The 22775-nt window shown below is 39.6% G+C and overlaps 1 protein-coding gene across 3 annotated transcripts in view; it reads right to left on the bottom strand.

Annotated features, from left to right (window-relative positions):
- LOC140737191 (adhesion G protein-coupled receptor D2) overlaps window positions 1-22775 on the bottom strand; it is a 314325-nt gene that overhangs the window by 247467 nt on the left and 44083 nt on the right. For all 3 annotated transcript variants that reach the window (XM_073063435.1, XM_073063436.1, XM_073063437.1), the window contains exons 14-20: window positions 21619-21745; window positions 20526-20629; window positions 20239-20341; window positions 17907-18060; window positions 12167-12300; window positions 11230-11345; window positions 10604-10724 (exon numbers count right to left, since the gene is read on the bottom strand). In XM_073063435.1, the coding sequence (XP_072919536.1) occupies window positions 10604-10724; window positions 11230-11345; window positions 12167-12300; window positions 17907-18060; window positions 20239-20341; window positions 20526-20629; window positions 21619-21745 (859 nt within the window). The remainder of the gene's footprint in view (window positions 1-10603; window positions 10725-11229; window positions 11346-12166; window positions 12301-17906; window positions 18061-20238; window positions 20342-20525; window positions 20630-21618; window positions 21746-22775) is intronic.

The raw sequence follows: 22775 nt of genomic DNA, 5'->3' as shown, positions 1-22775 counted from the left end.
ACTTAATTTGGAGAAAAAGCTTCAAAGCTATTTCAGTGCTAAATTCTTTCAGTTTAATATAATTATGAGGTCCTGTAACATTCTTGATCTTGCAGCAAGTTCTCTGTGTGTTCCTCTGAAAGCAACAACATACCGTCTATGACAGCTCCACTCCTCGTACTGTTCAATGAGGACACATGTCTGCTACATCAAGAATTGCTATTAGGAATTATCTGTAATCTATATTAACCACGTTCTACCTAATCAGCTGAAAATGAATGCAGAAGATACAACTCCAATAGGAAACAACCGTATTTTGTTCATCTCTGTCATTAACTAATTAAATGCTTAACAATATCTTAATCTCCCTATGTAAATGCTAGCATTTCAACTTGGAGTTTACGTTTTTTTAACGTGTTCAGCTAATAAACTCCAAAGAATGGCAATAAATATATTGTTTTATTTTAAATGGAAATAAATGAAAAACAAATGTGAAAACTTGAACAAAATAGAAAGAAAAATGAACAAGGAAATAACCTCAAGATTACTGCAATATTTATGTTCCCATTATAACGGAAGCATGTTACCAGTTGTGCCCCCTAACCTTACCCAGGCCCAAAGTACACCGAATGATGCTCCGTGGACGCATACAGCAATAGTCTCAGATTCGCGCAATGAAGAAAGTAACAACTAAATGGCAAGAAATTCTTCAGGAAAACGTTAACAGATCTAGCAAAGCTCAGTAATCCAATCTGGGTGTTCCAGACTGCAATCATGACCTGCCCTCAAGTGGATTACTGCTTTGTAGTAATTCATCTGGAGGTATCCATTATCCTCTTCAATACGCACACTATCCACGAAGTACTGCTAATGGGCTCTGCGACAACTAGGAAGGTCACAGACACGTCGTATCCTGTTAAAACTAGCAAACAAAATTATTTTATTGTTCAAAGTCTCTATGTCTATTAATGAACAGCTGAGGTCCACAATAAAGTATTCGTAGAGTTGGTAAGAACGTTCGGATGATTAACATCCTGAATAAGTGCACATCAATTTTTTTTTACAAAACATAGCACAGAAATTATTTCTGCCACATTACCACGCCAATGGTTAGCGTGCCCTGGTGTTGTAAAAACAGCATTACCCCACATTACACTGCCAACATCTGGCAGAAGGCAAGCAATTACCACTTCTCTAATTGTTTAGTCAATCATTTTTACTCAACTTCGGAAACTTCCATAAGTCAGCAAAAAGCAGCGCTGCAATTCAAAGCTAAAAGAAATGCAATCTAACCCCCTCATTTCAGAAAAACCATAGCAGTGCCGAGGCCAAGTAATGAGGCAATGTCGCCATCTGGTGGTAGGTTCTGAAAAATGGGCAGCTTCCCAGAACCACTGATATTCCTGATTAGAAACATGCACATCTTATATACATTGCTGGAGACGACGTGAGAAGACAGCATTAATTAATCATCTCTTGAAATCAATTACAGCTTTATTGTCTTTTGCAATCTTTAGCATCTTATAACTGAGTATTTTGTGCTCATTAATTGCAGATGCTTCAATTTGATTATTTTATTTCTGCACCAGTTATTTTATTGCTTATTGTACCTTAGAGTAATTTTTATGTCTTGCACAGCACTACTATCACAAAACAACAAATTTCATGACATTATGACAGTGATAATAAACCGTATTCTAATTCAAAACCAATACACACAAAATGCTGGAGGCACTCAGTAGAGGTGGCAGAATCTATGGAAGAATCTTATCTTCCACAGTGGAGCACCCTTCTATGACCAGATTGTTCAGAATTCCACCAGTCTTCCACCATTGTGATTCATCATTCTGCATCCATGCGTGCCCGTGACCCTAGTGAAGTGTGAGTTGTTATTTCCCACTTATCTGCACTACATGTAGTTAATTATCTCTGTATCAGAACATCCCCAAAGAGAGTACAGATATAAATTGGGACAAAGGACAATTATGTGATTGAGTTATTTACCTTTTATTTATTTATAACTTTTTAATACATTTTAAAAGTATATATTTTGTTAAGAATTAATCAATTATACTTGAGCTTTATTTAAATATCACAGACAACAGTATACATATAGAGGAAGTTTAAAATGCTTTATAGTGATAATCTGGCAAGATGTCGGAGTGCCATCGAGCAAGATCTCTAACGCCTCTTCTCCTCACACCTTGCTGGGTCCGTTCACTCAGCTTTCCGCATTCAGAGAAGCCAACTACGGATAGGTATTGCCGATTTCTGAAAATTACCCAATCCTGTGGCCTAAAACAGATCTTCACAAATTTAAAGCACAGAAACAGGCCTTTCAGCCCAACTCATGCATGCCACCCAGGTTGCCTACCTGAGCTAGACCCAGCCCTCTGAACCATCCCTATCCGTAGTTATTAAAGTCTGTCCCGAGCCTTATAGGCTCATCAGGCTGGTGCTTATGCCGGTTTCCGTGGCGTGAAGCGACTGAGAGTACGAGACTACCTCCCCCCGCCCGGATAGGACACCAGTCTATCGCGAGGTTAACCCCCAGCATTTTGCTGGTATCCATTTTCAGCTGAGTGGACTGGAGCAATATGTGGTTAAGTGCCTTGCTCAAGAACACAACATGCTGTCTCAGCTGGGGTTCGAACTCATGACCTTCAGATCACTAGTCCAATGCCTTAACCACTTGGCCACATGCAACACAATCCCTATCCATGCACCTGTCTAAATATATTTCAAATGCTGGAACTGTATCCACCTTTACAGCATCCTCTGGCAGCTTGTCCCATATACCAACCACCCTCTGCAAAAAAGTGCTCCTCAGGACACTTTTAAATCTCTCCACCGACTTTAAACCAATGCCCCCAGTAGCAACACACAGATATGGTTTGGTGGCTTTCATGCCCCAATGACCCAGACAACTATGTTGGCTGGAGTCAGGGCTTTATGCTGTGGCTCTTGGTAGGGTCATCCATGCCAAACAGGTCAAAGGGTAGAGGCCAGACTAAGAGTGGTTCACCCGTCCTCCAGATTCAGAAGGCCAGCTCAGGCCTAACAATCCCGTCTGGTCAAACAAAACTGTTATGGAAACAGCAATGAAGAACCCTACATCTGTGTGTGACAATATACCCGAGTCTATACCTGGGACTTGCATGGTTGACAGTAGTGAAAACTGAGAGGAAGCTACTAACGTGATGAAGGAAGCCCTGAAGTCTGCCAAAACCAAGACCAAAATTGGTTTCTGGAATGTACAAACCATGTACAACACTGGCGAACTAGCACCAATAACTGCAGAAACCCATTGTTACAGCCTACATATACTGTGTGCCAGTGAAAGCAGTTGGACGGGGTCTGGCAGACTGGGGGAAACAGTTTTATGTTCAGGAAGGGAAGATGGTCAGCATCATGATGGCGTAGCTGTCATTTTGAAGAAAGGCATTGAGAAATGCTTGCTTGAGTGGAAACCAGTCAACAGGAGGCTGGTGAGAGTCAGACGGAAAGGGAAGCAAGTGATCCAGTGCTATGCTCCAACTAACAAAAGTGACGTTGAAGAAAAGGACGTCTTCTATGAATAACTGCAATAAGAGATCAAGTTAACACAACACCTCAACATAATCATCATCACGGAAGATCTAAATGCCAAAGTGGGAAATAACAACTCTCACTTCACTAGGGTCACGGGCACGCATGGATGAGGAATGATGAATCACAATGATGGAAGACTGGTGGAATTCTGTGCCGTGAACAATCTGGTCATAGGAGGGACCCTCTTACCACACCATGAAATCCACAGAGTGACATGGTGCTCACCCAATGAATGCAACAAGAACCAAATTGACCATCTGAGGCCCACACTTAATGATTCAGGAACAGCTTCTTTCCCTCTGCCATCTGATCTCTAAATAGGCATTCAACCCCTGAACACTACCTCATTACTTTATTTCTATTTTTACAACACCTATTTAACTATTTATAAATTCTCATTCTGACTCTGGTGATCAATGGTACACGGAGACAATCCTTGCAGGATGTAAAGGTGAAGGGAAGAGCAGATACAGGAGGTCATCACCAGCTTCTTGTAACTCATGCTGAGAAGCACTGGCACCAGAACGCATGTACAAAGACGTTCTGAGATTGAGAAGCTCAAGGAGCAGTGAGATCTCCCCTCACCATTCAGCTTAAGAACCGACTTCAAGCCTTGTAAGACTTTGGAAAGGATGTGTCAGTAGACAAGATCACACAATGTGGAAATGATTGTCTGTCTTCAAAGAGAGCAACGAGGCTCGTCTAGGATACAGAGCTGGGAAGGAGAACAAAGAATGGATCCAGCAGGACAGATGGACAGCTTTAGAAGAAAGATGGAAAATTAAGAAAGAGCTGGATAGCAGGTCAACATTACTTAAGGTGAAACTTCAACTAGTATACATTGAGGCTAACAAGAATGTGAAGAGACGAGTAAGGATAAGAGTGTCTACATGGAAGACCTTACAGTGCAAGCCAAAGGTGACCAGTGAAATATTAAATATTTCAAAGGTAGCATGCAGAAGGTTCCAGATCACAAGACCATAAGACATAGGAACAGAATTAGGCCATTCAGCCCATTAGTCTGCTCTGCCATTCCATCATGGCTGTTCCCAGATCCCACTCAACCCCATACACCTGCCTTCTTGCCATATCCTTTGATGCCCTGACTAAACAGGAAGCTATCAGTTTCCACCTTAAATATACCCACGGACATGGCCTCCACCGCAGCCTGTGGCAGAGCCTTCCACAGATTTACTACCCTCTGGTTAAAAAGAAATCCTCCTTACCTCTATTCTAAAAGGTCGCTCCTCAATTTTGAGGCTGGACCCTCTCATTCTGGATACCCCCACCATAGGAAACATCCTCTCCACATCCACCTTAACTAGCTCTTTCAACATTCGGTAGGTTTCAATGAAATTCCCACATTCTTCTAAATTCCAGTGAGTACAGGCCCAAAGCTACCAAATGCTCCTCATGTTAACCCTTTCATTCTTGGAATCATCCTCGTGAACCTCCACTGGACTCTCTCCAATGACAACACATGCTTTCTGAGAGGTGGGGCCCAAAACTGTTGACAATACTCCAAGAGCAGCCTGGGTAGTGTGTTATAAAGCCTCAGCATCATCTCCTTGCTTTTATATTCTATTCCCCTTGAAATAAATGCCAACATTGCATTTGCCTTCTTTACCACAAACTCAACTTGTAAATTAACCTTCTGGGAGACTTACATGACGACTCCAAAGTCCCTCTGCACCTCTGATGTTTGAATTTTCCCCCCATTTAGATAATAGTCTGCATTATTGTTCCTTTTATCAAAATGCATTATCATACATTTCCCAACACTGTATTCCATCTGCCACTTCTTTGCCCAGTCTTCCAATCTGTCTAAGTCTTTCTGCAATCGCATTGCTTCCTCAGCACTACCTACCCCTCCACCTATCTTCATATCATTTGCAAACTTTGCCACAAAGCCATCAATTCCATTATCTAAATCATTGACAAACAATGTGAAAAGTAGTGGTCCCAATACTGACCCCTGAGGAACACTACTAGCCACTGGCAACCAACCAGAAAAGGCCCCCTTTATTCCCACTCGCTGCCTCCTGCCTGTCAGCCATTCCTCTATCCATGCCAGTATCTTTCCTGGAACACCTTGGGATTTTATCTTGGCACCTTTTCAAATGCCTTCTGAAAATCCAAGTAAATGACATCCACTGCCTCTCCTTTGTCCACCTGCTTGTTACTTCCTTGAAGAAATCTAACAGATTTGTCAGGCAAGATTTTCCTTCACAGAAACCATGCTGATTTTGACTTATTTTAGGCCATATCCAGTGGCCCCATGAGTGATAAAAAGTGTTTGCTTTTGACAACTGAGGAAGAGCAAGGAGCACAATGGATAGAGTTTGTTGGAGAATTACTGAATAGACCAGCTCCAGATGAAGAACCTGATATGCGAGAGGCAGCAGAGGACCTCTACATCAACACGGATCCACCCAAGAAAAAAAAAAACAGATTATTGCTACGATTAACTTACTAAAGAACAGCAAAGCTCCAGGACATGACAATTTGAACACCAAACTTTTCAAATCTGAACCAAAAGTTGTAGTAGTCATCCTGCAACCACTGTTTACTATTATCTGGGAACGAGGACAAGTTCCAAGGACTGGACATAGGACTGTTAGGATCTTGAAGAAAGCAGCAACAACAGTCGTGACATCACACTTTTGTCAGTGCCCAACAAGATCTTTGCCAAAGTCATTGCCCAACAGATTACAGATGCTGTCGATGTCTGCTTGAGAAAAGATCAAACTGACTTAGGGAAGAAGAGAGGCTGTATCAACCAGATCTTCACACTGCCCAACATCATAGAGCAGTGCACCCAGTATCAGAGACAACTGTGTGCAAATTTTGTGGACTGAAAAGGCTTTTGTTAGCATCCACAGGGAAAGCCTCAGGTGAATCCTCAAATCACATGGGTTCCCTTCCAAATCTGTCCAGCTCATCCAGAGTTTCTGTGCTAACTTCACCTGCACAGCTGGGGATGGCTTTGAGATCAAGACGAAAGTCAGGTAAGGCTGTGTTATGACAGTGATATTGTTTAACCTGGTTATTGACTGGGTTATGAGGCAAACAATGAAAGATGAGCAGAGAGGTATTAGGTGGACTCTATTCTCTACTTTGGAAGAGTTTGACTTTGTGGATGACCTCACATTGCCATCACATACATACCAGCAAGAGAAACCTCAGGGCCTATATACCTTTGGCGGGCAGGTGAGACTCAGAGTCAGCCAGAGAAAGACTCAGACCATGGCCCTCACTGTAGAGTCTCCTCCCTCACATCAAGGGATATTTACCCAGCGTCGACTTACCGAGTACGTACCAGCAGATTCACCTATCTGGGTAGCATCACTCAGCAGGATGGAGGGACCAAGGTCGACATCCAGTGCAGACTCAGCAAAGCTAAATCGTCTTCAGAACAATGAGCTACACGTGATTGACCAAGTATAGCGTCCACACCAGGGTGAAGCTATAGCAGAGCTGTGTTCTGTCCTTAACCTTGTATGGGTCAGCAGGCTGGCACATGACAGAGAGCGACCCTTGCCAATGTGTCATCACTTCACACCACAAGCCTCCGGAAGATCCTTCATATCTTCTAGCTAAGAAAGATCTCTTTCAGTGTCATCAAGCGGACATGGCAGAAACGTTGGCGATGGATTGGGCACATGATGAAGCCAACTCTATCATCAGGTCAGCATTTCACTGCACCCCTGAAGGGTAGAGGAAAAGCAGAAAACCAAAAACAACTTGGCTCCATAACGTAGAGGCAGAAATGAGGACCCTGAACCACACCTGGGGCACAATAGAGAAGTTGGTCAAGGACAGACAGAGGCAGAGGGCCTTCATTACTGCCCTAGATGCCAACAGAGTAATGGGCAGTAAGATGTTTGAACTCATGCAATTAAAACATCACTTGTGATTGAGTTATCTTTCAACACACACTATATCGACTTCAGAACAGCTGCTGCTAGAAGCAGGAAACAACCAAATGCGGAAAGTTGAACAGCTGAAGGTTTTCTGGAAAAGCAAGACGATGGCAGCTGTATTCATGTGAGTAATGTGTGATTAGTGAGATTGCACTGATGTTCTCCCAGCCAATGCAAATTAAGTACTCCAGACAAATTCTAATTACATTCAATATTGATCTTGGTCATTGCAAATTTATTGAAAGTTTAAAGTGCTATTTCCAATTATGACAAAATCACAAATAAAAATTGGTTCAATAACAAGGCTATGCAAATATTTATTGCCTGTAAATTTGTTTCACTATTATCTATTTACAAGAGCTTGGATAATAGATACTGTATAATCAAATTCAGCACAATAAACAAGTTATATAAATTGTGGATCTGTTGTTTTAATACTCTGCACTAACTTTGTAGCTACTCTCTGGACTGCAGCCCTGTCAGTCTTGGCTAAAATAACCATTGGAGTCAATTTACCAGTAGTTCACACAAGCCAACAAGTGTTTTAAAGACATTACAAATCAATATTAATTTATTACAATAAAGCCAACAAAATCTTCAGCAACCATACCCCACCAGCCCCTCACCCCTCCCAGCAGTCTGAGAGCCTAGCAGGGACTTCTTGGACCCACAACATTCAGTGAAATCTTCCATGGAGTGCAACACAGAATAAAGTTCAAAGTAAATTTAATTATCAAGGTAGGTATATGTCACCATATTCAACCCTGAGATTCATTTTCTTGTGGGCATAATCAACAAGTCTATAGAATAATAACTATAACAGAATCAATGAAAGAACCAACTAATGCATTCAACCAGAGTGCAGAAGACAACAAACTGTGCAAATACAGGAAGGAACAATAGTAATAAATGAATAAATAAATAAATAAATAAATAAACAAACAAACAAGCAAGCAATAAATATCAAGATCATGAGATGAAGAGTCCTTGTAAATGAGTCATTTGGTTGCGGGAATATTTCAATGATGGGGCAAGTGAAGTTGAGTGAAGTTATCCTCTTTGGTTCAAGAGCCTGATGGTTGAGGGGTAGTAACTGTTCCTGGACCTGGTGGTGCGAGTCCCGAGTACCTTCTTGATGGCAACAGCAAGAAGAGAGCCTGGGAGGTGGGAGTCCCTGATGATGGAAGCTCCTTTGCTGTGACAGCCTTTCATGTAAATGTGATCAATGGTGGGGAGGTCTTTACCCATGATGGACCATATCCACTATCTTTTGCAGGATTTTCTATTCAAGGATGTTGGTGTTTCCACCCCAGCCTGTGATGCAGCCAGTCAATATACTTTCCAATACACATCTATATAAGTTTGTCAAGGTTTTAGATGTCATGCCAAACCTTCGGAAGTTCCTAAGGAAGTAGAGGTGCTGCCAATCTTTCTTCGTAATTCCACCAATATGCTCTAAACCACGAAGTGGTTTGGATAATTCATTCTTAACTTGGGCTCTGCTGTTAAGATATCAATTGATGGCACTCTTCCACTTCAACCAACATCTCAGTATCTCAGATTTATTTTTCTTAATACTCTGCACCCTGCAGCCAGTTCATCTGGACTCTAGAGGCATCTTGCCTCCAGATCAATATCTGAATGACGCTTTTTACTACACTTGTTAGTCTGACATTCTCTGGCCACAGAATCTTTCCTAAATGGAACACATATAGACCTTAGAAATCTATCCTATCAGATAATTGATTTCTTCCTGCACTTGAAAGCAGCAGCCAAAAATATCCCAGATGAATGTGGAGCTCTCTGGCTAGCATGCTGATCCCCAAATATATCCATAGAAGAATTATTTGGTCCCCCTGATTTAAGGAAGGATATACTCACCTTGGAGTCAATTCCAAAAAAATTTGCAGAACTCATTTGTTGGAATGAGAGGTTTGTCTTATCACAAGTGGCTAAAGAAAGTACCATAGTTCAGAAGAATGAGGTGTGATCTCATTGGAACATGCAAGATATTATAAGGCATGGCAGGGTAGATGTTGAGAAGATATTGGCAGTAGGAGGATCACAAATAAAGGGATACACAAGTTAGAAAATTAGGGGGCAGTCATTTTAAACTGAGATGTATAAGAACTTTTCTCAAAAGGTGGTAGATCTCCGAAATTCTGTACCCAAGAGGATTGTGGAGGCTAGATCACTGGGGGAAGTAGATACAATTTTTGAAAGATCAGGGAATTGAGGATTATCTGTACTGTCACTGAAGTGTTGAGACTTGGAGCAGATAGGCCATTATATTATTGAATGGCAGGACAGGCTTGAAGGGCTGAGGGGCCTACACTTACTCTTTTGTTTAATGCTCATCAGATATTGTAGAGCACAGATTCTGCCAGATTTTCTCCTGACCCGTTACTAACTGGATTTAGAAGCAGGCAGGTAAAGCTGGTTTCAGAAAAAGGAAAGAAAACAAACAAAATCAAAATATTGTAATTAAATGCAAACTTTTTCAAAAGTTTGTCTACCCTTGATACCATATGTTCAAAAGCATGGTACTGAGAACAGGACTTGGAAGAACGCTCAAGTAAACATTTGTCAGTGAGAAACTTCAGTACAAATGCGTGTAATTTAAAAATGTGCTTTCTGCCAAATTTCCTGCACAAACAATCTGCAGCACAAGTCAAAAATTTCACCCACCATGAAAATACTTCAAGATCATAAGACCAGTTTACAAGTTCACTGAAAAGCAGATGTCAGACTATTCCTATGTTCCACTGCCAACCTGTGAAGTATAAATTTACTTGTAGAAGATGACAAATTAGTCTTTGCCAGTCAAGGAATGCTACTGAAAATAAAATGCCCATATTCCCATTAGTTTAATATGAAATGTTTCTGAGTATGGACTGGAATTCAGAGAATGGTCTTCTGAATGGATAGAGCAAGTTAAATATACAGACATTTAGAAAAAACAATAGAAAAGTATCTAACATTGAACAGTGAAAGAAGCAAAAATTTATTTTTATAAATTCATGACTGTACGTTCAGCGGAGAAGTCTTATTGGGGCACTCAAAGAACTCATACCCTAACAATGTGGATTGGAAGAAGCTATATAACTCACCTGCAGGGAATTCAGTATCACAAAGATATACGCCATCACAACAGAAAATGGAACAAGCACTCCACAGAGCCACGTGAGTCCCAAAATGGGCAACAGTACGAGCACTGCTTTCACAGCAGCCCTGCAACAAACAAGTGTCGCCAGAGTGAAAAAAATCACACACCACATGGTCTTGTGGTCACAGAGCAAACCACAATCCTGCTTCATGCAGGCAACTCAGCGTCAGTGACAAAACAAAATTATTATTTAAAGCAATTATAGTCATTCTACATGCCATGTTGTTCCCAGGGAATCCCAGTCATGTCATTACCCAACATGAATCCATGAAGGGGTAAACTCAAGAACAGAGAAATAATGACAAAATTTGGACACTGCACTTTCCCTAAGAAGTCAATTACTTAAGGATTCTAAGAAAATTGCAAGCCTGAATCATTAATGACGGGTTGTTTCCATGACGTTCCATGTTCCCAACATAATCTGCTTTTGTTTTCCAAACCCAGCATTTACAGTACTGTGTTCTGCTTTTTACTTAAGGAGAAAAATTTACGTCTCCCGAAGAGAAATGCCAAGGCGATTCAATACCACCCCTTTGAGGAAATGAGGACCATCATTTACACGTTTCTTACCTTATCTGATCGTAGGCTTGCTCCATGGGACTGCTGTTAACAGCAAGCATGATGGCGCGCCGCTTAGCTGTTGACATGGTGATCAGCACAACTCGTGTAAGCACAAACATGTTCACCTGCACAACAAATACGCAATTTACTTGGCAGCAATGCCAGGAAAAAGTCACGCCTCATGCCAAATGTAATTTAGGGGTAACTGCTTAAAGCTAAATACATGAACTGCAAAATTGTATTTAGAGTTTTACACAAATGAACTTTCAGAAGATGAGTAGTTGTGTCATAACCAGGCTCGTTATGAATCTGAGGATATTCTATTTTCTCAATTCTAGCCAGGAAAGCCTGGCAAGCAATCACTTTGTCCCAAGAGAGTTACAGATAACTAAGAGAGCTGGTGTTCATTGTAAGTGGTGATAGGAACACCACTACCAGAGACCACGAGTCATTAAAGCTAAGGATAAGGTGTCATGGTGGATGGCATCAGAATTTTTTGATATTATTTCTTTGATGTCTGCTGGATCAATGTTCCCGCAATCAAAAGGAATAAGCCTGCTTCTGTGACACAGAAGAGGTTCTGCAGTAGGATTGTCAATGGACAACAATAAAAGAAACTGCGGATGCTTAAAATCTGGATCAAGCAGCAACTGTGGAGGGTCTTAACCCAAAACGTTGACTTATATCTTCTGCCTCCACAGATGCTGGTCGACCCTCTGAGTTCTTCCAACGTTGTTTATTGCTCCTGTCAATTAGCTTCGGATAGGATGCTCCCATCTTCAGCAGTAAGAGACTGGATATAATGAATCCAATCCCCTTTCTAGAATTTAAGTCTGCATTTTCAGTATAATGCTAATAGATTGCTAATTTCACAGAGAGGATTGGAAAGAACTGCCCTGCTAATTCGGAGTTCAATAAGGGCTCGAAGCTCTTTTCAGAGGCTTACCATGATAATGAAGATGACTGGCCCCACAAAGGCCCAAATTACTCCGTTGTGCACATTCAGCCAGCAGTACCGATCGGCAATGTACTTGCCGTGCGCTGCCGCCAGTGTGATAGTCACTATAAGAACCGGAATACCTAAAGTCAAAACAAAAAAAATTACAACTAATGGCAGGTTTGAACAAATCAGAAAAACTGGTGAAAACCAGTGGATTGTTACAGGATGCTGATAGATTTAAGTCCCAAAGGTTGAAATTTTTGCACCTTCCCAACATGTAAACATAACCTGTTAGTTGAAATTACAAAAGCAAAAAAAAAACACAAGATCAAATCACATCCATGTATTTCATGTGTCTGTATCCAAACTTACTTGTCATATATTCTCTAACAAATTAAGATATACGCTTCAATTCCATTAAGGACCCTTTAGGAACAGACTTGGCCATATTTTGTAGAATCAAACCATACAGAAACAGGCCCTTCAGCCCATCTATTCAATGTTAGCAGTTTTCACTATCTACGCCATCCAATTTGCCTGTATTAGGCCTCTGTTCCTCCATACCTTTCCTACCCAAGTGCCTTTTCGTCATTGCAATTGTATATAGCTCTACCACATAATCTGGAAACTCATTCAGGTAACGAGCAAATTCATTCAGATAACCAGCATCCTATGTGTGAAAAACCTAACCTTCCAATCTCTTTTTGACTCCTCCCTCTTATCCTAAGTCTGTGTCCTTTAGTTTTAGACACCCCTGCCCTAGGAAAAAGAGAATCTGATTGTCTATACGCCAATGAAAGCAGGATTTCCCGGTAGCCACACATTTCAGTTTGGCTTCCCATTCCCACACCAACATGTTGGTCCGTGGCCTCCTCCTGTTATGATGGGGTCACTCTCAGGTTGGAGGAGCAACACCTCATTTTCTGACTGGGCCTGATGACATGAACATTGATCTCTCTAACTTCTTGGGATTTCTCTCCCCCTCCTCCCTTTTTCCATTCCCATTGTAGTTCCCCTTTCATCCCTTCTCTTCACCTGCTCATCACCTCCCTCTGGTAACCCTCTTCCTCCTCTTTCCTCCATGCTCCATTATCTCCTCCTCACAGATTCCTCCTTCTTCAGCCTTTCAACCTCTTCCTCCCATCATCTCCCAGTTTCTTACCTCATCCCCCTCCCCCACCAGACCTCCTCCCCGTTTCCAGTCCTGATGAAGAGTCTTGGCTCAAAATATTGACTCCTTATTCAACTCCATTGATACTGCCAGATGTGCTAAGTTCCTCCAGCACTGGGTGTGTATTGCTCAAGATTTCCAGCATCTGCAGAATCTTGTGTGTTAATGATTTCATATCCCTCATAATTTTATAACCTTCAATAAGATGTACATTTCTGTAATAGTTCTTGCAAATCTCACACAATCTGTTAAACTGAATACAGGGCCAGTTGCATAAGTTAGCCCTCATCCTGAAGTTTTCAGTCCAATTCTTAATAAGATATGGTTCAGTACAAATAAAGCAGGTGATAATGGGCAGCCTTGTCTAGTTGACCTCGTTAAGCAAAATGGTGTTGAAATCTGACCATTTGTAACTACTTTAGCTTGAGGATTAGTATTTAAAATTTTAATCCATTGTATAAAAGATTTTCCTAACTCATATTTTTCCAATACCTTAAATAAAAAATCCCATTCCAATCTGTCAAATGCTTTTTCTGCATCCAAAGCAACTGCCACACTCATTTCCTCTCTTTTTTGTGCCAAATGAATTATACTATGTAACCGGGTTATATTATGCATTGATTGTCTATTTTTAATAAAACCTGTTTGGTCCATATGTATTAATTTTGGTAAATATTTAGATATTCTATTAGATAAAATTTTTGCTAGTATTTTATAATCTGTATTCAACAAAGAAATAGGCCTATATGATGTTGGTTTTAAAGGATCTCTATCTTTTTTTGGCAATACAGTTATGATCGCCGTTAAAAAAGATGGTGGGACTTTATGCATTCTTTCCACTTGGTATATTAATTCCATAAAAGGAGGAATTAATAAATCTTTAAATTTTTTATAAAACTCAGGAGGAAAACCATCTAAGATGGCAATAGAACCATTAGCTGAATTAATTAGAACAGATTCAGATATTGGGAGCTTTAGAGTTAATCAAGAAGAATATAAGATTAATTTATTTGCTGATGATGTTTTGATTTATTTAACAAACCCATTGCAATCTTTGCAAAGATTATCTTTTAGATTGGAAGAATATGGGAAAGTATCAGGCTATAAAGTAAATTGGGATAAAAGTGAAATTTTACCCCTTACCAAAGGAAATTATAATCAATGTCGATTAGCAACTCAATTTCAATGGTCAATAAATGGGATAAAATATTTAGGTATTAGAGTTGATAATGATGTAAAAAATTTATATAAACAAAATTATTTGCCATTATTAAAAAAAAAGAGGATCTTGATAAATGGATGATGTTACCAATAACATTAATAGGTAGAGTTAATGCTGTAAAAATGAATATATTTCCTAGATTGCAATATTTATTTCAAACTTTACCAATACAATTACCTCAGAAGTTTTTTCAAGAACTGAATAAATATGTAAGGACATTTCTTTGGAAAGGAAAGATGTCAAGAATATCATTGGAAAAATTGACATGTAAATTTGATTTAGGAGGGTTACAACTTCCAAATTTTAAGAATTATTATAAAGCAAATCAACTTAGATTTATTGCGTCTTTTTTTGATGAAGAAAAACTGGCATGGATTAGAATAGAATTAATAAGATAGGAGAAAATATACCAGAAGATTTTATATATAAATGGGAATCCAAATGGACATGGGAAAAAAAAGAATCTCCTATATTAAGACATATGATTGATTTATGGAATAAGGTAAATATGGACGATGAGATAAAGAAATCTTTATTAGCAAAAAGAATTTTAATTCAAAATAGGCTTATTCCTTTTACAATGGATAATAAACTTTTACATAATTGGTTTCAAAAGGGGATTAAATATATAGGTGACTGTTTTGAAGGAGGTATATTGATGTCGTTTGATCAATTAAAAATAAATATAAAATATCAAATAACACTCTTTTCTGTTATTTTCAATTAAAAGCCTAATTATGAGAAAAGCTGGGACAAACAATGTTGATGCCAAAACCTAGTGAAATGAAAATATTAATTCAGAAAGGAAAATTTGAAAAATTATATCTTGTATGTATAATTTGATTCAAAAGCAGACAATTAAATTAGGAATTCATAAATCCAGACAAAAATGGGAATCTGATTTGTATGTTAAAATTGATGGAAAAAATTGGTCAAGATTATGTTCTGATAGTATGAGAAATACAATAAATGTTCGACTTAAATTAATACAATATAATTTTTTACATCAATTATATATAACACCACAGAAAATAAATAGATTAAATTTAAATATGTCTGACCAATGTTTTCGATGTAATCAAGAAATTGGTACTTTTTTACATTCTACTTGGTCTTGTTTTAAAATTCAACCATTTTGGATAAATTTAAGACTTTTATTGGAAGAAATTATTGGAGTACAACTCCCACATAGTCCACTATTATTTTTATTAGGAGACATTGAAGGGACAATAACGAAACTTAAATTGAATAAGTATCAGAAAAAATTTATAAAAATTGCATTGGCAGTAGCCAAAAAAGTTATTGTAGTTACTTGGAAATCTGATTTATATTTAACTATGGATCGTTGGAATAATGAAATACATAGTTGTATTCCACTTGAAAAAATTACGTATAATCTAAGAAATGAATATGATATATTTTTGAAAATTTGGTTCCCATACTTACAAAAGATAGGATTAAATACATAGGTCCTTTGAAGATAAAATTATAAAGTAATGGGGGAAAGTAAAAATAAATATCAAAATTATTTTGAACTCCATGGAACATGTGGGGATCCTCTGATATCCAGGCAATCTTTCTCTTCTTTCCTTTTTTTCTTTCTTTAGATAAGGGTTGGGGGGGGGGGGGGAGGATCAAGGGGAGGGGGGAGGGTTAATATTATTTTTCTTACTATTTTATCACCACATTTATTCTTTGTAATTTCTAAAATGTAATAAATAATATTAAAAAAAGATATGGTTCCGTTATTTCCCTCAAAGGAGTTCAGCAATAAGAGTTGGACTACTTTTACTCAGAATATATTTCACAAACTCTGCACGCACTCTCTCATACAACTCGAGGAGTGTCAACACCTGTGTCACCCATTTTCCCTTCTAGACATCCAAGCAGTCTCTCCAGATAAAGCAGCAATCTCGTGTACTTCTTCGGATCTCATCTAGTGCATTCACTGTTCACAGTGTGGTTTCCTCTAACTGTGGAGAAAGCAAATGCTGACTGGGGGATCAACTTGTGGAGAAGTTGTGTTCACTTTGGAAGAATGCCCCTCCATTTGCCTGTCATTTTAATTCACTGTGCCTCTCTTCATTCTGACCCGTTCGAGGTTCCTACACTGTTAGGAAAAGTTCCAACACAAGTTTGAGAATTAACACTTCACATTCTATCTGAGCATATTGTAGTCTCTGTATCGAAATCTCCGAGTACCGTTCACTCACTCTTTCCTTCTGTCTGAAATGGCCACTTCTGCCTGTCATCATTACTTCTCGTCACCCAGCCTAACTACTGACAACGCATAACACAAAGAAATACAGTGGGCTTCTAACTGTTACATTAACTTATTATGATTCACCCAGTTAGAAGAAAGCTTGTCCTAAAGCACCTCTAGGAAACTCTCAGTTTTAACCTGCTTGCAGCTGGCTACAAATCTAACAAAGGTGAATTTATCACATGAACTATATGGTTAACTAACTAAACTTTGTTCAGTTTTCTGTTATAACGTCCCTTTAAACTCCTGACTTAAAATCATTTTCTTTCCGTTATATATAGTAGCTAAATCATGTGCATGCTATCAAATATTTGGAAGAACGTATCAACAGACAGGTAGCACCAAAATATTTGTTTCCCTGCTACGTAATTAAAGGAAGGTTGAATAGTATTTTTGGCATGGAGCAACGTTGTGTCTATCTTGCATGACCAACACACAATTCTAATAGCATTAGGAATGCTAGCAATCTATGGTACAATGTCTACTGTATGTGGGCACGCTCACGTTATATTACACCTGGTTATTATGCATTTGTGAACTGTCAGAACAGCCTGTCTGAAAAACCAGAAATATGCTTATAAATTCATCCTTGTTTAGGCTAGGACTTCGTTACTCCACTTGCTGTGAACTTGTTCAGGTAAAAACAAAGTGTAGCCAAGTGCATCTCCTCTCAATTCACTGGACTTTCATACAACCACTAAGTGGTATTTAAAATCCATTGATCCTACAGTACAAATTATAAATAAGAAAACATTATTGTAGTGTACATGCAATGAATATAAATATATATATACATATATACTTCGAACTTTGCATTTTAACATTTATGTCCCAATGGTTACATCCTCTTGTATTCTTTAAATTTGGACATTGTGACTTCAGTTGTCAGTGTTAAGCTGAAGTTAAAATCAAACTTGCACAATAATTTTAAGTAAGCTGAGTACTACAAGCCATAATTCACATTTTACATAAATTAGTCATTTATAAAACAGCATCTTTTATTTCAACAATATACAAGTGCAGTATTAACAACCCAAGTTGGGAAAATATACTCTCCTAAACAAAATACTACAGTTCTCAAGTAACCTACCCCATCCAATAAGATAGTAATATTTCATTCTCCGTTCCTCACTCAAATTGACAGTTACTACTTTACTCCAGAGAAGCAGCCCCTCCACCATCATCCACGCAAAAGCAGCCATAAAGAATAAATGCAGAAGTGCAGTAACAGCGGTGCAAGCGGTCTAGAAAAAGATGCAATAGATTACTTTTCTCATTAGTATTTGGACACATTAATTGTCACATTATTAATCTAGGGCCATGTGTAATGTGTAGCTGTCAGCTGATCATGTCTAGGCAACAAATACAAAATGGTGGAGGAACTCAGCAGGTCAGGCAGCACCTATGGAAAGGAATAAACAGTCAGTGTTTCAAACCGAAACCCTTCATCGTTTATTCCTCTGGATTTCCAGCATCTGCAGAGTCTCTTACGTTTGTGAGCTGATCACGTCAGGCTTGACTAAATACTGCCCCACTGCTAAGCTGTCATGATGGTGCTCATCACAGTAAAATTACACAAGATGGTCTGTAGGATCAGTGGAGCTCCCAGTCCACAGCTCTGCACAAGTCCATGGTGCATTACTCTGGAGATTCAGGGAACGGCAGCAAGGGAAGGAAATGCAATCACAATTCCACCCACCCCCCCAAATAAACTACACCAGCCCAACAAACCCTCCATCTTATTAACACCCATTAATAAAATCCAGGAGGGAAGTTCAACCAAACTCCGGCCTGTTCACTAAAGTGGACATAAAAGATCCTATGGCGCTATCTCAAAGATCATCCAACATCATTAAAATCAGAGGTTATCATGAGCACATTGTTGTCTAAGATAGTATTGTGCACAAATTACCAGCTGCATTTCCTGCATTAAAGCAACGACTACACTTTAAAGGAGTACTTTACTAGGCTATAGAGCACACACTATGCAAATGCCAGTTGTTCTTCGATTAATTACAGCAATAAAAATTTACTTGTTAGAGTTTCCTTGTTACAATACTTTGCCATTCAGTCATGATCATGGTTAAGAGTTGTTACCCTGCCACTGCCCAAAAGGAGTTTGTACTTTTCCTCCTCCGCGTACTCCAGTCTCCTCACACAGTCCAAAGGCGTACCAGTTGGTAGGTTCATTGGTCATTGTAAATTGTCCTGGGATTAGATTGGGGGACTGCTGGCAGCACGGCTCGAAGGGCCTGTTCCACGCTGTATCGCAATAAATAAATAGCAAGAACTGTTCCAGTAGGATGGCAACACGTTTGGATGCAGCAGCCTCTCTGGGGCCGACCAAAGGTGCTTTTGTCTTCTTTAAGTGCCTTTTTTTACGAGCACAAGACAATGCTGGACATTAAGAACTTCAGGTACTGCAGGGCTACCCCGTGGGAGAGCTGCTTGTTTGCGGGGAAGCTAGAGGAGTTGGACTTGGTACAGGCCATCTTACTGCCTGCTACGGAAAAGTGTTGTAGTCAGTGCGTGAAGGTAGTGTGCAGTCTAACAGCGAGTGACCGCAGGACTCTGTTGGACATTGGTCATGTAAAATCCTTTTCCCTCGTTTGTTGGGGGTAACTATGTGAGCTTGGTTGTAGAGAGGACTAGAGCTCAAGCCATGAGCTTGCCTGTGGCAACAGACCAGGAGGGGAACTGCCAGAGGTCGTGTAGTGTGGCGTCTGTGCTGTATACATTTACCGTTAACTTATACGTGCTATACTTGCGTCATGCTATGTGTTCCGCATTTTCCCCCGGAGGGACATTGTTCCATTTGGCTGTATTTATGGGTGTTCATGTATAGTTGAATAATTAAATTTAAACTTGAATTTAACTTAGGTGTCAATGTTAAAGATAAATTGATTCACAGAGCAAAGCAAAAGTATGATAGACTTCGATCAGAGTATTGCTGATCGCAGTCTCCAAATGATATCCCTTATCTTGAGAGGTACATGAAAATATTCTTTATTTATTCATTTATTTTTAAAAAGAGATACACCACTGTAAGAGATTCTTCTGATCCAACGAGCCCGTGCCACCCAGTTACACTCATGTGACCGATTAACATCAACACATGCGTCAACTGGGATGGGGGAGGAAACCCAGCAGTAACATCCAAACACCTTACAGACAGCGGTGGGAGTTCAGCCTGGGTCACAGGCACTGTACTAGAGTTATACTGACCACCACATTACCATTTAATGTTTATTTTCAAAAGTACTGTGCTAGAAAGCATAATATTCCAGATCTCTCGCTCTATTAATAACAATACAATGCTGCTCAACCATCTAAATAGCTCAATTATTTTTAATCATACGTACATGAGATACTGTTGACATGTTTATGCACTAAAGCTGCTGTATCACAGAGGCTCGACGTACCTTATTGTCTGTTGCCGAGTCGCTACTCAGTAACACGACCTGGGCTGCAGTCAGAGCCACAAACAAGTTTTTGTGGATGGAGGTTCGATCAGATTTTGGAATACTAGAGATTTAAAACAGAAAGGGAAATTACTTATTTGACATGTATGCTACCTGAAGTAAGGGGCTTATCTGACGACTGTGATTGGGATCGTATAATGCAACTGGAACACTCCCTCATCGTACCACAAAACGAAAAAGCTTCGATGTAGCAGGAATCAGTAACGTATACATTGTGAAATACTTACTCTAGTACGGTGAAAAGAATCAAGGTCACCACTAGGGCACACAGGGAGGCTCCAGATCCGATGAACGTCAGTTTATTTAAAATCGTCTCTGTTTCCACGCCCCACTGCACAGAACATTAGAACAAAACAATGTTCTAGAAACTATTGACACAGCAGACAGTAGTTTCCTACTCCATAGAATTCATACTAAAGATAAATCCATGGAGAACATCTATTTTATCTTTTAATGCCCGTGCCCTTTCATCACAATGATATCCCATGGTTATTGGGAGAGTGGAAGCAAGTGAGGAAAGGCCGAGCTCTTCTTCTCACTGACGGTTCACACTCTGTCAAAACCTTGCCAAAGCATAATCACACTGCGCTGGTTTAACCTAAACCTAAAAGACAATCAGTCTTCAGAGAATTCTGCGGTGTGTGCCTGCCTCTCTGTCTCAGTGTGTCTGTGTTTGTGACTGTGTCTGACATGCAAATAGTAGCAAAAGTACAATGCGGCACAATTCAAAAAGAATTGAAGGTAACAAATAACTCGGGACACTTGCTCAAAACATTTGTGCTGATAAATTTTGTGAAGGAAAATGCATGTCAGAAGTAGAATTTTCAAACATTTTTATAATAATCAATGCAATCGGGTAGATAAATTTGTCATCATAATTTATCTATATTCTTTGGTTCAATCTTCACTTAATGTGGGAAATGCTGCTTTTCACAAAGCAACAACCGCTATTAATCACAGTTGCTATGTTCAGTCGCAACATGTCACACACAAAGTATTCTTTATTGACCTGTGGGAGGTATGTCTAATTGAAGTTAAGGCTAGTTTTCCAGGAGTTATGCTGCATTTTCACTGCTACATGAACACAAAGCTCTTTATTGTTGCCAAAGTGTAGAATATTTTTCCAAACAGTTCTATTATGCATAAATCTCAATTTCCTAGGTCACCCTGTATAATGCAGACTGATTAATGCCACTTTCATTATGGGTGAGAAAAAAAGTGATCAAAGTTCCCACACATCACTCAAATAAGTATGCCAGAATGGAAAAAATCTCTTATCTTTGACTGGAATGAAAATCCTTCGCCTACTCACAAGCCTACCTGTATTCCCGTGTACTGCATCAACACGGCAAAGTTAGTTGTGTGGCTACAAAAGCAGACTGTGATTTCCGACTCAGACTGGATCACTTGGCAACCCTGGCTTGACCATCCGGCGTAATGTCCATCTCTGAAATAAGAACAATGCAATATCCACTCTCTGTAAAAACAGAAACTCCAGAGCCAAAAATATTCAGATAATCAAGTATACAAGAGACAGATATTTTAATCAAATTAGTAGCTAACTACAAGTCAGATTTATATTGAAAAGGCAACTCAGTCATACAACTGAGAACCAGGCCCTTTATGTCCATGCGACTGATTCATCTATACAAATCCCATTACTAGCACAGTCTATAGCCTTCTGTGCCATGACAACTTAAGTGCTTATCCAGATACATTTTTAAATGTTGAGCACCCTGAATACATAATACAAATACATAATAGTATACATACTCGTTATATGCGTGTTCTGACTATGCGGATTCCCAGTTACGCGAGGAGCCTATTTCTACCTATGTCTCCTTATATACAGTTATGCGAGGAGCACTGCTTTCCTGCCAGTACAAGTCAGGTGAGCACCCCTCAGTCTCACTCCCGCCAGTCCCGCATTGGTTTTGGCAAGGTGTGGATGTGCGATCTTGTGCTCTTAAACTTCTGTTGGTTTTACCTATGGTGCAGTGATTTTGTGCTTGAAATATTTAACTATGCGTCCTAAGCGTCCGATGTCATGACCTGGGCCATCAGCTGAGCTGCAGAGAACCGCTTTAACACATGAAAAAAGTTGGAAATTATAAACAGCGCGGCATCAGCTGAAGGTAACACAGCTCTGGGACACTACCACCGGGAACAGAATCTTGCCTTTAAAGTTCTTTTGTTGCTTGACAATGCGCCAGCCCATCCTAAACATTTGGACAGCATTCATCCTAACATAACAGTACATTTCCTACCGCCTAACACAACATTGCTGATTCAACCACTTGACCAAGGTGTGATCCACATTCAAGGCGTTTTTTTTTAAACGGCAAACTATCTCTCAGATGCTGCAAGCAACAGAGGATTTTGAAAATCCCGGGAGGTTACCAACGGTGAGGGAATGGTGGAAGTCGTAACACTTGGCACAAATGGCGATGGGCATGGGTCCAAGTTTAGAATGGAGT

This window comes from Hemitrygon akajei, chromosome 12, assembly GCF_048418815.1.
Source record: "Hemitrygon akajei chromosome 12, sHemAka1.3, whole genome shotgun sequence".
Taxonomy (NCBI): Eukaryota; Metazoa; Chordata; class Chondrichthyes; order Myliobatiformes; family Dasyatidae; genus Hemitrygon; species Hemitrygon akajei.
This window is presented reverse-complemented; position numbering and strand designations above follow the sequence as displayed.